The sequence below is a fragment of the Haliotis cracherodii genome, unplaced genomic scaffold (assembly GCF_022045235.1).
Source record: "Haliotis cracherodii isolate W230 unplaced genomic scaffold, xgHalCrac1.p SCAF_16, whole genome shotgun sequence".
NCBI classification, from domain to species: Eukaryota; Metazoa; Mollusca; class Gastropoda; order Lepetellida; family Haliotidae; genus Haliotis; species Haliotis cracherodii.
The window spans coordinates 5,966,176-5,983,638 of record NW_027266271.1 but is presented as its reverse complement, the minus strand read 5'-3'; the positions used below and the strand labels follow the sequence as shown (position 1 = coordinate 5,983,638).

General features: G+C 38.2%; 1 protein-coding gene across 1 annotated transcript in view; it reads right to left on the bottom strand.

The window, feature by feature from the left end:
* Positions 1-7: 7 nt before the first annotated feature.
* LOC139463752 (alpha-1,6-mannosylglycoprotein 6-beta-N-acetylglucosaminyltransferase A-like) overlaps positions 8-17,463 on the bottom strand; it is a 70,233-nt gene continuing 52,777 nt past the window's right edge. Inside the window, exons 14-18 of the mRNA XM_071245024.1 lie at positions 15,603-15,755; positions 12,246-12,392; positions 11,688-11,807; positions 9,363-9,546; positions 8-9,007 (exon numbers count right to left, since the gene is read on the bottom strand). Of these exons, the coding sequence (XP_071101125.1) occupies positions 8,748-9,007; positions 9,363-9,546; positions 11,688-11,807; positions 12,246-12,392; positions 15,603-15,755 (864 nt within the window). The 3' untranslated portion in view covers positions 8-8,747. The remainder of the gene's footprint in view (positions 9,008-9,362; positions 9,547-11,687; positions 11,808-12,245; positions 12,393-15,602; positions 15,756-17,463) is intronic.

Here is a 17,463-nt window from a genome sequence, read left to right as displayed (position 1 = left end):
TGGCGCCACAGATGGTAGAATACACCAGATCTATAGTATTGTGTGTGTATGTTAATGCATGGTGAGAAAGTAGGGCAATGCGCAATTGTTGGGTAAATTTTGCGAATATTCAATGTTGTGGGGACATGAGGTAGGCCTGGGGTGGGTTACGATAGGTGTATGAATCTATGCCACAGGAAGTCAGCACTTGTACAAGCATTAACATCATGACCACAGCAGACGAAATTTGATTTGAATCGTCTCACACAAATTTGGACACGTCAAAAGATCTTGAAATATTGAAAAAGCATTAAACAATGTTGGGTACGTATCCAGTACACAAGACATGGATGTACTGCACTGTAATATGTTAGGAGCTTAACTTGTCTTGGGCATTTAACCTCACCACTGGTGTATTCCATGACCAACTGTAGCCTATATTAACAACCAAGGCAACACTTCTCTAACTTCATGGCTTACAGACTTGTTGCTGTTACGTTATCTGGAGTAGGTCCATTTATTTTACAAGAAAGGTTGTGTTTTCTGTTGATTGAGTTGATTCAACAGGAAAAACTTATATGCAAGCCCTGTTTTTTTAAATAATGTTAAACACTTATACAATGAAAATATTCACTTCTCACATTCCTTAAATGTTTTCCGAGACATCCAAACTGAGTATGAATATTTCTAAAATTTCGCTTGTTTTAAAGCCATTATGAAGTTACTATTAACCTTCTGGGTAACCCAAAGCAACATAATCTGTATTCATTTCAGTTGCTTTTGGTTTTAGTTGGTAAATGCATAAACCACAAAAATGCAAAAATGTGTTGCCTTTCCATGAGAAAAGTGCAAAACATCAACTAGACTCTCAATACAAACAACCTATATAACTTCACATCTGTCAACAATAACAATTCTGTGTAGACTTTTGATATGTGTAAATATGAAGATTGACTCTGTAGCCTGCCCACTGCCACTGTGGAGGGCCTGTCAGTCACGAGCATATAACAACATGTAGGGCAACAATTACAATAGAAAACACATTAACAAGACATTTAATGTGAGGATAAACATTACTTTGAAATTATTTTGATTGACTCTGATATAGAAAATGATTTAGAGGATATAACCTATTGATATGGTATACCTCAATATTACATTGTGCTTCTTAATGGGCAAGTTTTATGCTGCTTTGAACAGTATTTCAATAATATCATGGAATATCAGCTTGATGTGGGAGGAAAGTGATGTAGACCCCTCAGCTCCAGGATGTGGTCAAGCCACTGATTGCCCTAGCAATGCAGTGACCTAGTGTTGTGTAGGGAGGGTTGAACAAATAACTAGTCATAAAAAGTGCTCCAGTAGCACTTGCAGGGGGAAGCCTAACCCATAGATATGTAGAACTGTGTGACCCTGGGTACAAGAAAGGCCATGTCTCAAAAAGAGTTTTCCAGGCTGGTCGACACTGAGAACTTGCTGGAAGTAATCCTCCCAATAAGCACCATGTACAAAAGTTGATAAAAGACAGGGACTATGAAGCAAGATTTCTTTGTAATTTTCATTGCATCATGAACTTTCTCAGAACCTGACCTCACCAGGATCAACAGTCAATAATCTTGGCCCTTGTTAGAAATATGGACCCTGCAGATGTATTGTTGGTCTGTCCTAACATACTAGCTGGGCACTTTTATCTAAATAAATACATTTCCTGTTAGAGTATTATTGTGTATAGCAAGACTATGTTCTGTCTGTGTAATGTCTGGTGCCCTGGAACCCATGACTACATGTTCAAAGCATCACTTGGCATACAATGGCAGTCATAAGGGTACAATGGTTTGGCATGTCTTTCAGTAAATAATGGAAGATCACAGTGGGCGACCATACTATCTTTCTATAACTCTATATGTTTACAGAGCCCGATGTGCATATTCAGCAAATGTAACAGCATGTTCCAAACCAAAGTCACTGAACACATGCAAAATGTCTTTGCATTATTAACCAAAATGATATGTTGACATAAATTGTTTTTTTCAAAATGGTCTGCCATGGCCACTGTAAATGTCGGTGAAGACATTTACAATGGATGACAGACAAACAGGCCATGACATGAACGTACTTGATCTTCAGTCAAGTTGGCTCAAAATAATATAAGTCCTCACCAGTGCAAAAGTTGTAATTATTACAAATCATTTATAAAAGGAAAATTGATGTGTATCAAAGCTCCCTTGCAATGGTAACACATGACAGGGTGGGAAGCAAGCTAGGCGGGGGGAGTTCTACAGACACTACATCAACTGGTCAGTAGGATTCCTCTTACAGAGACATGTTTCCATGCAGGAAGCAAGCATTTAGCACAATGTCTCCTGTGATTTGCTAAATACAATCAGCATAAAAATGTTCCATATACAAATAATCTCAACCTAAAATCAATACCATTATCAGGAAATACTGTTTATATTCTACTCAACTTTTGCCAGGAAAAGTGAATGATAGAATGTGATACACATGTGACTGCACAACATCTTTACCACAATTCTGATTTAAATATTTTTTTTTTTGTGATGTCATATCATGGCTTCTAGGAAGCAATAAACCATTAAGAGCGTCACGTAATGCAGAAAAGAAATACGGAAGTTACTATGTAGGTTTATGGTAGCAGTTGGTCAAAGTCGAATGCACTGTTTCACTCTATAATTGTTGACTGCATTATTTGTTTTCTCTGAAGTAGCCAGAATAAATGGGAGTGGGGCGCTTATTGTTTTGATATCACATTTCACTCCGTTTTTGGAGAGTGGGGGTTTGATAAAAAAAATCTTGAAATTCATTATTTAAACAAGAACTTCCTCTGCTATCATAAACCAGCTGCTTGTGACTGCAAAAGAAAAGACAATATTTGTGGCATTATCTTGTAGATCTTCAACCCCAGAACAAAAATGACCACTTCACACACACAGATGAGTGTGTCACACACTGAAGACACTCCATTTCATGCATGTAAAACTATAGTAACCTTGGTTTTGCATGGGCAGATTTCCTTGCAAAAGTTAAGCAATACAAATGTGTGTGTGTGTGTGTGTGTGTGTGTGTGTGTGTGTGTGTGTGTGTGTGTGTGTGTGTGTGTGTGTGCGCATCGATACATAAGATAACAAAAATCTGGCCCAACAATACTCTAAAATCATACATCAATAGAATAATACAAAATCCTCAATATGATATAAATTTACAAGAATAATGGCAAAAGACCATCAACCATAGAGACAAATGTTATCATATGTCTAAATCTTGTATATATAATACTCTATTAATATCAGACAACAACAGGTGCTGCTGCAACAGGTTGGAGATGACTAGATGCACAGAATATGATACTCTGATAACATTCGTCCCTTGGATAACATACAGAGTTCAACAACACAGATATTGTATAAATAGTATATTATAACATGTTGCAGTCCATTACACTTAACCTCTGACACAAAACTGCACATGCACACACCTTGCATTCCACTCTTACTCACAGCACAGGGTTGTAGATCTGAAGCAGCATACCATGATAACAGAGGCAGTTGGTTCAGGGAAGAATTGAGAAATACTTCTAAACAAGAGTCATCAGAAAGATGACATATCCCCCCCGGCAGCTGTCTGTAAAGTAACCACTGGTAAATGTGCAATTCTGTATGTAATGAGTCAACAGTTGAATGTTCTTTAGGAAGCATACATTGTTTACCCACTGAATGGTTTTCGAATTCTGCCCCAGAAACGAACCCCATCCCCAATCCCATCTATGTCCCACTTCATTTCATAAAAATTGAAACAAAATAAAAATTAGAAAAATCCCAAAATATCAAAAGGCACCACTTCAGTTTGTGCCTGATAGATTTGCCAAGTTTCGATCAAATACACTGAATGGTTTTCGAATTCTGCCCCGGAAACGAACCCCATCCCCAATTGAGTCTATGTCCAACTTCATTCCATCAAAATTGAAACAAAATAAAAATTAGAAAAATCCCAAAATATCAAAAGGCACCACTTCAGTATGTGCCTGATAGATTTGCCAAGTTTCGATCAAATACACTGAATAGTTTTCGAATTCTGCCCCAGAAACGAACCCCATCCCCAATTGAGTCTATGTCCAACTTCATTCCATAAGAATTAAAAAAAATTAAAATTAGAAAAATCCCACAATATCAAAAGGCACCACTTCAGTATGTGCCTGATAGATTTGCCAAGTTTCAATCAAATACACTGAATAGTTTTCGAATTCTGCCCCAGAAACGAACCCCATCCCCAATTGAGTCTATGTCCAACTTCATTCCCTAAAAATTGAAACAAAATAAAAATTAGAAAAATCCCAAAATATCAAAAGGCACCACTTCAGTTTGTGCCTGATAGATTTGCCAAGTTTCAATCAAATACACTGAATAGTTTTCGAATTCTGCCCCAGAAACGAACCCCATCCCCAATTGAGTCTATGTCCAACTTCATTCCCTAAAAATTAAAAAAAATAAAAATTAGAAAAATCCCACAATATCAAAAGGCACCACTTCAGTATGTGCCTGATAGATTTGCCTAGTTTCGATCAAATACACTGAATAGTTTTCGAATTCTGCCCCGGAAACGAACCCCATCCCCAATTGAGTCTATGTCCAACTTCATTCCCTAAAAATTAAAAAAAAATAAAATTAGAAAAATCCCAAAATATCAAAAGGCACCACTTCAGTATGTGCCTGATAGTTTTGCCAAGTTTCGATCAAATACACTGAATAGTTTTCGAATTCTGCCCCAGAAACGAACACCATCCCCAAAGGGCGATCTTTTTCAATTTATCTTCCCTTCACTAACCCGCTAGGTGCACTGACCCAGAAGGTCAAACCTTAAACTGACGGCGCATGTGGTATGCATGATACGAGCACTACATGTTACTATGACGCCTATAGACAGTTAACTAGTATAACCTTCACCTCTGTCGGCAACGGTCACGCTTCTGTGTGGACAGCATATCTTTTCGCCTAAACAATGATTTATCTATTGCCATGTCCGGAAATAAATGTTCCTTGATTTAATGATACATCAGGGATGACCACGACTGATTATATTGTATAGTTATCCACTAGATAGGCGTTCGAAGCGATGCGGTGAGATCAGCTGATCGTTCATCCCAGATCGCTTTGTTGACGTTTTGCAATCGGTACTGAAAGTGTTGCCCTTGACGTATGAATATGAAAATTAAGTAGATTTTGTATACATTCCTATATCTATGTTGTAGCATCGCCGGGCAGGCTACATCATATGCATGCATTTCAGTATGTACAGCGGTGAGGCGATACGGTACGCGAAATGTGAAGGTCTTATGCAACGTTGCCCGTAGCCTCAATGTTGTGAATATTGACAGCAACACATGTAAGTATTTGTCAGATATATAACAGAGAGCAATGAGAAATGTTCTCAAGAAATTGTAAGAGTAACAGGCACTGTACAATTACGTCATCAACTAGATATCATGATACAATGTTCAAAAAAAAAGATGGAAATCACTGAAATCTGTTTTGATATTTAAATTCAATTCATTGTGAAAACATTTTTAATTTCTTACAAAAGTTACTTTGATCTTTATAAGATCAAAATAGATTTAAATTAAGTTGAGGAGATTAAATTATGCAGTCTTATTCATTTCAGCCAGTCTGTCTAAAATCCGGTCCATTTTTTCAGGCAATAATAAATGAATGAAAATTTAAGAAAATATATACCTTACCGGAGTGAATCAGTCAATATGCATATTGACTGAAATTTTCAGTCAATATACATATTGGGCCTGATTATAGACACTGACTGTAACATATGTAAGTATAATCTGTTATATGCAAAAACAAATAACATAAATAAATCCATTTATCTACATGGAATGAATAGGGTTTAATTTGCATTTATTTAACCATCAGAAGATTTGATGATAAACTTTCATATTCATATTTACATATAAAATTCATACTTGCTATATGATAATAATATCTACAAAATATACTTTATACTACAGGTGTCTTGAAGCACTGTTGAATGAAAATCAGGATTCTTAGATACAGCAGGATAGTGTGTGGGTTTGTATGGGAAATAATTTGTCAACATTAAAATAAATATAATGTTACTAAAACAAGAAGATAAAACTATGATTTAGATCTATTTATGCATCATACACATTTTGTGGGCTAGTCAGTATGATTTGTTGTTTGTTTGGACACATCTCGGTAAGTAACTACTATTTTAAGAGCATGAGTATCAGAATTCTGTAAGAAATGATGGATCAATGAATTAACACCTGTGATGACTCAGAGCACTTAATGATGGGACACATGTTATAAGGGGCAGAATAATAAAATCTCTTATTTCAATGTATGATGACTGGTATATATATATTGCAACTGAGTAACTGAGTGCTTTATAGATGCATGGTAGATGTTCATTTGGCCTATTTCTAAAATAATAATATAAATTTAAATATTCAGATGCAACTTTAATTTTGATATAAAAAGTAACATTTAAAATCAGTTGTTTTATTATTTTGAACGTTATTTTTTCTTAAAATATTTGTAAAGGCACGGATGTATACTTACTATATAGATCACTGGTAAAGGCCTGTCAAAGATGTCTGTGTGCTGCAAATGTTGGAGTTTCACTAATTTTATTAAATTGAAGTCCTTGGTAGTATTTGTTGAGTTTTGAATGCTTGAATTGTTGTGGGAAATAACACAAAGGCTGATAAATAAAATGAGTTTGCATTATTTCATGGATGCAATAAGTTAGCCCATACTGACAATTCCTCGCTGTTTTCTGACGTAGAAAATACCATGGCAATATACCATTTTTCATGACGTTTTTCCTGTTATATTCCACAGTGACAATTCGTCTTGCAGTTGAAGACTCAACAAATGTTGATATCATAAACTAATAATCACTACAAAATATGTGCTAGTTAAAAATATTCAGTTTTAAACGGCCGTTTTTGTACGAAGGTGCAACAGGATAACTCTTTAGCTTGGCTCCCTCTCTACATGTCAGAAGTTGTCGCAGCGCGCATTGGTCCGGGAACCAGACCGGAAGCGACAGTTTGGACCGTCGCTTATATCATTTCAAAAGGAGAGTTATTGCCCTTTGGAACAAAAAGATCGCCAATTGAGTCTATGTCCAACTTCATTCCATAAAAATTGAAAAAAATAAAAATTAGAAAAATCCCACAATATCAAAAGGCACCACTTCAATATGTGCCTGATAGATTTGCCAAGTTTCGATCAAATACACTGAATGGTTTTCGAATTCTGCCCCGGAAACGAACCCCATCCCCAATTGAGTCTACGTCCAACTTCATTCCCAAATAATTGAAACAAAATATTTTGGAAAAATCCCAAAATATCAAAAGGCACCACTTCAGTATGTGCCTGATAGATTTGCCAAGTATCGATCAAATACACTGAATGGTTTTCGAATTCTGCCCCGGAAACGAACCCCATCCCCAATTGAGTCTATGTCCAACTTCATTCCATAAAAATTGAAACAAAATAAAAATTAGAAAAATCCCAAAATATCAAAAGGCACCACTTCAGTATGAGAGTGATAGATTTGCCAAGTTTCGATCAAATACACTGAATGGTTTTTGAATTCTGCCCCGGAAATGAACCCCATCCCCAATTGAGTCTATGTCCAACTTCATTCCATCAAAATTTAAAAAAATAAAAATTAGAAAAATCCCACAATATCAAAAGGCACCACTTCAGTATGTGCCTGATAGATTTGCCAAGTATCGATCAAATACACTGAATGGTTTTCGAATTCTGCCCCGGAAACGAACCCCATCCCCAATTGAGTCTATGTCCAACTTCATTCCATAAAAATTGAAACAAAATAAAAAATAGAAAAATCCCAAAATATCAAAAGGCACCACTTCAGTATGAGAGTGATAGATTTGCCAAGTTTCGATCAAATACACTGAATGGTTTTTGAATTCTGCCCCGGAAGCGAACCCCATCCCAATTGAGTCTATGTCCAACTTCATTCCATCAAAATTTAAAAAAATAAAAATTAGAAATATCCCAAAATATCATATAGTTTATAGATAAGGATATTGAAAAATTCTTGCATTTGAATGAATGTAATAATGTATAGCCTACAGCTAAAAACAAGCTGATGTGTTACAGTTTCTCACTTACTGTATCAGATCAAAATATGACATGAAAGATGAAATATGAATTTGCTAAAAAACGATAATGACATGTTGTACACAGTTCAACAATAGTAAAATAGTTCTACCAATAATATTGGCTAATCACTGTCTTGAAGTGGGTACTCTTGTACAAACATGTATGGGTGGGTATGAAGGGTGGTGTCTCCTATTGCTGATTATTGCCATGTTAACTTAACGAAGTAAGACTGAAGACAAGAAAATAGGATGAGGCAATGAGTTTGACTCTAAGGCTCATTCCCCCGCTGCATGTATAGAGTTCTTGAATGTGGGATTTATAACTAGCTACTATGAACATGCACAAAGACAATTTTCAACATTTCAATATAACAATATCCACTGGAAAACAAATGAACCTTTTGGTGAGCTGACACATTGTGACAAACGGATATCCCATCGGACAAACAAATCATGCCTCGATCAACTTGTCTCTACTCCAGCAAACACACACTTCATGTTGAGCCACAGCCATCATCTTATCCTCCAATCAGATCACAGATAAAAGAAATTCAACCAATCACAGTTGAGATGGCCAGGATCACCTTTGGCAACCAACACAAAGTGCAGTCTGACCTCGAATGTAATTCCGACATGGACACAGCCGTCTCAGATCGTGACGTCCGCCAACACAACTGAACAAGAGTTCTTCCCCTTGGAGTGTGCACTCTTTAGTATTTACATTGTATGCTGGGTAGTAAATGTTTGCTGAGCTGTGTTTGCTGGAACACTGCACATATAGTTTTTCTATCTCCTCTAATGAGTTTAGCTCCATGAAGTGGCTTGGTTCACATATTAGATCTGAAAGGGAGAAATCTTTGGTTAACATTCTCCCAAAATATGATACCTTTTCCCCATCAGTTGGGACATGTTACATAAACTAGATACATCTATGGAGAGAGGGCTAGTGTCCCAGCATTGAAACATTCAGGGAGGGATGCACTCTAGGTCTATGTAAGACACTCAAGAGATAATACCAATGAAGGGTGTGAAATTTCACTTCTCAAAACACAACTTTCAACTTTTAGCATGTCTATTTGAGCTTGTTGTAAAATCAAACTTGATTTTTATTAAATCTTATAAAGGTGCATTTGCAGAGCAACAAAACCTTAGATCTCCACAGAGTTCTACCTCTTAGCATTTACAAGACACCTACTCTGTTCCCAGCAGACGTCTTTACAACACTTGCCGGGGGAGCCCAGGAGAAGACGCACAGCATCTGAGGGCGGCCATTGTGCTATCTGTTTCTGGAACTTGCAGAAGTCCTGATGTTCAATGTAGGCATTCATCCTCTGCAACATCCCTTCCTCCGTGTACTCAAAGGGCAAATATGGCTCAAACTGGAAAACATAGGGTTCATGTCAACTGAAATGAAATTAATATTAGTAGAATAATATGGAGATCTACCTGATTATTTTATATGTTGCATGTTTAGAGGAGTCAATATGAATTCAAATATAAAAGCAGCTGTAAGAATATCCAACACAACTATTACTGATTATTTTGATAGTTTAAGTGGAGTCAGACAAGGTTGTGTTATCAGCCCGTTTTTATTTACAATGTTCATTTGAGAATTGCAATCCATGATAGATGTAAGAGGTATATTTACAGGTGTAGAATATTTTGAACTACTGTTATTATTGTATCCTGATGATTTATGTATTTTTGATGACAGTGTTATTGGTTTGCAAAGAAAGATTGGCATTTTACATAAATATTGTAAATCAAGGGGCTTACAGATAAATATGGATAAGACAGAAATATTATTTCTTTTAAATGGTGGTCATTTACGACATTATGAGAAGTGGTATTTTGATGGAGAGGTACTAAAAACATCAACTTGTTATAATTATTATAGCCTGTAAAGCTCTGTTTGTTATTTAGCAATTACAGCATGAATACCCAAATATTCCTGTAAACATGTTATTTAAGTTGTTTGATTGTAAAATAAAACATCTTTTATTATATGGGTCGGAGGTGTGGGGCTTACAAGAAAGAGCTGTTATTGATAGATTTCATAATAATTTTTGTAAATATGTATTGGGTGTTGGTAAACATGTACTGAGTAGTGCAGCTTTAGCCGACTGCAGTAAATGTGGACTTTATATAGATTACTACCAAAAATGTGTAAAGTACTGGTGTAAATTGTTAAGAATGTCGGATGATCATTACCAACTTATTAAGAAGATTCAGCAGGAAGGAAGTATGGGCATCCTGTGTAAGATTGTTGTTATACACGTATGGTTTTGGATATGCATGGATTAGTCAAGATATTGGAGATATTTTATATTTTCTGTTGATGTTCAGACAGAGATTATAAGATTGTCGAAATCAAAATATATATATTAGTAATATCAATGATTCAAAACGACTTGTACATTATAAGAATATTAAGTCCTTGCTGACTGTTGAATATTATGTTACAAATATCAATGTTAGGGAATTAAAAAGATATATATGTGTGTTGAGATTGCATGAACTGCCGTTGAGGAGATAAACAAACTGTGATTTCAATGTAGCGTTAAATTGAATAAATTGTGCAGCATGAGGTTTCAAATGTTAAATTTAACGTGGTTAAATCTACAGGTAATCTAGCTCTACATTGAAAACACAGTATGTTTATCTCCATTCTACCATGACTAAATAAAATGCAAACTCTTTGGTGTTAGGAAATATACCGAGTGAAGCGGCATGGGCCAAGTCCAGTATTTTGAGTGGGTTATCGATCTGAATTACGGAATCACCGAACAAAATATCGCGCTGTATATACTTAAACAGTTTACATAGTAACACTTCACTTGAACCTATGACAGGCATTGATAGCATATAAGCACCGCAACTTGGTAAGCTAACATGAGATTTGCATCCCTAAAGAAAACAAAGCAAGCTTTGCAAGGCTTTCATTCCATATCGCACGTCACCATTATGACGTCATATCGCTCATTGTGACGCAAAAGATATGACGTCACAGTCATATATAGAAAAGCGCCAAATTCCAAGCTCTCTGTTGTCTCCAAAACGTAAATACATTCCCTTTGTAGATTTCTGTCGTGTTTTCTGCATGAAATGTATTGCCACACATCCTTTGAATAATATTAGTAAGCGCATCTGTGCATTTTGTAACCTGTAATTGTAGATATGATTATTAACATATGCCTACCGACAATGACTGAAAATAATACTATTCTATGAATATCAGCTTCCCCATGATGCGGTTGTCAAACCAGCTGTTTCAATCAGAGGGGGTTTATTGTGATTTAATAGCCACTGATTGACCAATCAGAATTGAGTAAATTTCAAATTCATGGTAGAATGCGTTGTAATATCAGATGTAAAGAAGCCATAACTGTTAACCAAACTTGTAGGATGTGTAATACTGACAGCACAGAAGATAGTTAGAGCACTTGAAGAAAAGTGTTCAAAGTTTTTATCAAATCAGCAAGTACTGTATACACATGACATAAATAAACAGCACACTTACTGTATTATTGTTCAAGATCTCTTGCAAAGCTTTGGTGACCTCATTTGTATCTTTGATGTTTATGGTGTAAACGTGAGGCTTCCCAATAAACATCTCAGCATATGGATGTTGGCTAGTTAGCTGAAAAAAAATCATTACATCCGTCATTCTTCAGTTAAATTAATTTAACACAAGGCATGAGCAGCAAAAGAGATTGAGAGAATGAGTTTCGCTGTAGATGAGAGCAGTATTTCAGATATGACACATAATTTCAGATTGTCATGAAAGCCCAAAGTGATGCACATCCAAGAGGTTGACCTGCCTGGTGAAACCCCCAACAATAGGTATTGTGCTTACAAAACAATGATCATAATCAGGGAAACCACAGCCTTTCGACTTCATCCTACTCATCACTACATTTCCTATTTCTGTCAAAAGTCAGCATGTTATCCAATTATGCAAACTGAGCCTGTATGACACTTCACATGGATCTCACCTACAGCATGTCCAACTAATTGTACAACCAAAGTTGTTCTTAATAACAAAAATAGTGTTCTATATCTGGCCAACTACACGCACCTCTCGCTGAGTGGGTTTTCCCTTAAACACAGGGTCATTCTTGTTGCTGTGGGGTGGATCGAACCTGGCATTGAGGAATACTGCTCCATTAGCAATAGCTTCCAAGGGAGCAGGACCTTCGTATGGGAAGCCCATGCCAATAAACACCTGCAACAAATACACACTTAAATAAGAACCTTTATATCATCCTCTTAAATAAATTCATGCATAAAGAACAAAGTGAAGGATAACCTGATGAGGTAAACCCCATCATGAGCACACAATGCCATTAACCATGCATATCATTCACCATATCATCGCTTCATTCACCCACACCTACCGAAAGGATCCCTTTCTAGTTAACTGTTGGTTACAAATATCATTTAGATATTCTCCATTTGCACCAGGTACTGTATCCTACAGATGACATCCATACCTTGTCAGTGTAGCAGGCTGTAGTGTCATCCCACAGATGACATCCTGACCTTGTCAGTGTAGCAGGCTGTGGAGGTATCCCATAGATGACATCCATACCTTGTCAGTGTAGCAGGCTGTGGAGTCATCCCACAGTTGTCATCCATACCTTGTCAGTGTAGCAGGCTGTGGAATCATCCCACAGATGACATCCATACCTATGTCAGTGTAGCAGGCTGTGGAATCATCCCACAGATGTCATCCATACCTTGTCAGTGTAGCAGGCTGTGGAGGTATCCCACAGATGTCATCCATACCTTGTCAGTGTAGCAGGCTGTGGAGTCATCCCACAGATGACATCCATACCTTGTCAGTGTAGCAGGCTGTGGAGGTATCCCACAGATGTCATCCATACCTTGTCAGTGTAGCAGGCTGTGGAGTCATCCCATAGATGACATCCATACCTTGTCAGTGTAGCAGGCTGTGGAGTCATCCCATAGATGACATCCATACCTTGTCAGTGTAGCAGGCTGTGGAATCATCCCACAGATGTCATCCATACCTTGTCAGTGTAGCAGGCTGTGGAGGTATCCCACAGATGTCATCCATACCTTGTCAGTGTAGCAGGCTGTGGAGTCATCCCACAGATGACATCCTGACCTTGTCAGTGTAGCAGGCTGTGGAGGTATCCCACAGATGTCATCCATACCTTGTCAGTGTAGCAGGCTGAGGAGTCATCCTACAGAAGACATCCATACCTTGTCAGTGTAGCAGGCTGTGGAGGTATCCTACAGATGTCATCCATACCTTGTCAGTGTAGCAGGCTGTGGAGTCATCCTACAGATGACATCCTTACCTTGTCAGTGTAGCAGGCTGTGGAGGTATCCCATAGATGACATCCATACCTTGTCAGTGTAGCAGGCTGTGGAGGTATCCCATAGATGACATCCATACCTTGTCAGTGTAGCAGGCTGTGGAGGTATCCCATAGATGACATCCATACCTTGTCAGTGTAGCAGGCTGTGGAATCATCCCACAGATGTCATCCATACCTTTTCAGTGTAGCAGGCTGTGGAGTCATCCTACAGATGACATCCATACCTTGTCAGTGTAGCAGGCTGTGGAGTCATCCCACAGTTGTCATCCATACCTTGTCAGTGCAGCAGGCTGTGGAGTCATCCCACAGATGACATCCTGACCTTGTCAGTGTAGCAGGCTGTGGAGTCATCCTACAGATGACATCCTTACCTTGTCAGTGTAGCAGGCTGTGGAGGTATCCCACAGATGACATCCTGACCTTGTCAGTGTAGCAGGGTGTCGAAGTATCCCACAGAAGACATCCTTACCTTGTCAGTGTAGCAGGCTGTGGAGTCATCCCACAGATGACATCCTGACCTTGTCAGTGTAGCAGGGTGTTGAGGTATCCCACAGATGTCATCCATACCTTGTCAGTGTAGCAGGCTTTGGAGTCATCCCACAGTTGTCATCCATACCTTGTCAGTGTAGCAGGCTGTGGAGTCATCCCACAGATGACATCCTGACCTTGTCAGTGTAGCAGGCTGTGGAGTCATCCTACAGATGACATCCTTACCTTGTCAGTGTAGCAGGCTGTGGAGGTATCCCACAGATGACATCCTTACCTTGTCAGTGTAGCAGGGTGTCGAAGTATCCCACAGAAGACATCCTTACCTTGTCAGTGTAGCAGGCTGTGGAGTCATCCCACAGATGACATCCTTACCTATGTCAGTGTAGCAGGCTGTTGAGGTATACCACAGATGTCATCCATACCTTGTCAGTGTAGCAGGCTGTTGAGGTATACCACAGATGACATCCTTACCTTGTCAGTGTAGCAGGGTGTCGAAGTATCCCACAGAAGACATCCTTACCTTGTCAGTGTAGCAGGCTGTGGAGTCATCCCACAGATGACATCCTTACGTATGTCAGTGTAGCAGGCTGTTGAGGTATACCACAGATGACATCCATACCTATGTCAGTGTAGCAGGCTGTGGAATCATCCCACAGATGTCATCCATACCTATGTCAGTGTAGCAGGCTGTGGAGGTATCCCACAGATGTCATCCATACCTTGTCAGTGTAGCAGGCTGTGGAGTCATCTCACAGATGACATCCTGACCTTGTCAGTGTAGCAGGCTGTGGAGTCATCCTACAGATGACATCCTGACCTTGTCAGTGTAGCAGGCTGTGGAGTCATCCTACAGATGACATCCTTACCTTGTCAGTGTAGCAGGCTGTGGAGGTATCCTACAGATGTCATCCATACCTTGTCAGTGTAGCAGGCTGTGGAGTCATCTCACAGATGACATCCTGACCTTGTCAGTGTAGCAGGCTGTGGAGTCATCCTACAGATGACATCCTTACCTTGTCAGTGTAGCAGGCTGTGGAGGTATCCCACAGATGACATCCTGACCTTGTCAGTGTAGCAGGGTGTCGAAGTATCCCACAGATGTCATCCATACCTTGTCAGTGTAGCAGGCTGAGGAGTCATCCTACAGATGTCATCCTTACCTTGTCAGTGTAGCAGGCTGTGGAGTTATCCCACAGATGTCATCCATACCTTGTCAGTGTAGCAGGCTGAGGAGTCATCCTACAGATGACATCCATACCTTGTCAGTGTAGCAGGCTGTGGAGTTATCCTACAGATGTCATCCATACCTTGTCAGTGTAGCAGGCTGTGGAGTCATCCTACAGAAGACATCCATACCTTGTCAGTGTAGCAGGCTGTGGAGGTATCCTACAGATGACATCCTGACCTTGTCAGTGTAGCAGGGTGTCGAGGTATCCCACAGATGTCATCCATACATTGTCAGTGTAGCTAGTTCCAGGCCTGGGGTTTTGGCCGTTAGGGCCACTACACATACATACATGTTAATACAAAAATACTAATCTTGCCTTTTCTGACACTTGTTGCCATTACACACATGTATCCAAATTGAGCAAGCTCACCTTTGACTCTCTCAATAGCTTGTGCAGGTCTGCCCCATTGAGCAGACCATGGTTGACTACATAGTCCGGGAGCTTGGCCTGCTTCTGATCATAATAGACTGTACCATGAATCTCCAGAAAGTCCTTTATAACATTGAGGTAGCTGTCTTTTTTCTGAAAATGGTAAGTACAAACTTAAAGACAAAGTCCCACATTGATCAACAAGTCGTATACTTGACCAATGAAAAGCGCATTTAGATGTGAAAATGTGGAAATATCAAACCTTTCATGGATAATACCTTGTGATTGTTTGTAACAACATTTTAGGGCTACTTCTTGCCCCTACATTGAAGTATTAGAGTTAGGGTGAGTTATGAAGATATCCGTGAAAGTTGTCATCCACAGCCACCATCATGTCCTCAATATCTTATCAACTCTTAAGTGATAAGGCTCACAGCCAATTATAGAAATCTCTTATTATAATTTGGAAGCAAGTTCTTTCGCTTTAGTATAAATATAATATATATCATTTACAGTTAGACTACCTGAAATTTCATAACACTGTAGGTGTATTCTACCATGACAGTGAGAAAGCTTTCAGAATGCGTAATGGGCGATCTTTTTGTTCCAAAGGGCAATAACTCTCCTTTTGAAATGATATGGTCCAACATGTCGCTTCCGGTCTGGTAACATGTAGAGATGGAGCCAAGCTAAAAGGTTACCCTGTTGCACCTTCATTCAAAAATGGTCGTTTACAACTGAATGTTTAACTAGCACATATTTTGTCGTGATTATTTGTTTAATATATCAACATTTGTTGAGTCTTCAACTAAAAGACGAATTGTCACGATGGAAGATAGCTGGGAAATCGCTATGAAAAACGGTATATGAAAAATGGCGAGGCATTCTGTCAGCCTGGGCTAATATATCACATCGATGAAATAATGCTAACTCATTTTATTCATCATGTTTATCAGCCTTTTTGTTACTTCCCATGACAATTCTAAGCATTCAATCTTAACAAACAGTTCTCATACTACCATGGACTTTAGTGTAATAAAATTGGAGATATGCCTACATTTGCAGCAGACAGATATCTTTGACAGGCCTTTACCACTGATCTATTGGTAGTATACATCCTTGCTTTACAAATAATTGAAGAAGAAATAAGGTTCAGAATAAAACAACTGATTTTAAATGTTACTTTTATATCAAAAAGTAAAGTTACAGATTTATATTTTTTTTAGAAAATAAATATACCAAATGAAAATCTACCATGCACCTATCAAGCATTCAGTTGCTCAGTTGCACTATACATACCAGTCATCATACCTTGAAGTAAGCGATTTACGCATATTATTCTGCTCCTTACATAATGCGTCCCACAATTAAGTGCTTGGAGTCATCACAGGTGTTAATTTATTGATCCATCATTTCTTACAGAATTCTGATACTCATGCTCTTAACATAGTAGTAAATAACAGATATCTGTCCAAACAAACAACAAGACATGTTTGATACATTAATAGATGTAAATCATAGTTGTATCTTCTTGTTTTAGTAACAATATTTATTATTATGTTGACAAGTTATTTCCCTTACAACCCATTGACTATACTGCTGCAGCTATGGATCCTGATTTTCATTCAACAGTACTTCAAGACACCTGTAGGATTAAGTCTATTTATTACATGTTTTCATCATATGGCAAATATGATTTTAGAAAGTTTATTATCAAATATTTTGATGACATAAATGCAAATTTACCCCCACAATCATTCCATGTAGATAAATGCATTTATTTATGCTATTTGTTTTTGCAAATGACAGATTATACGTATATATGTTACAGTCAGTGTCTATAATCAGGCAATATGTATAT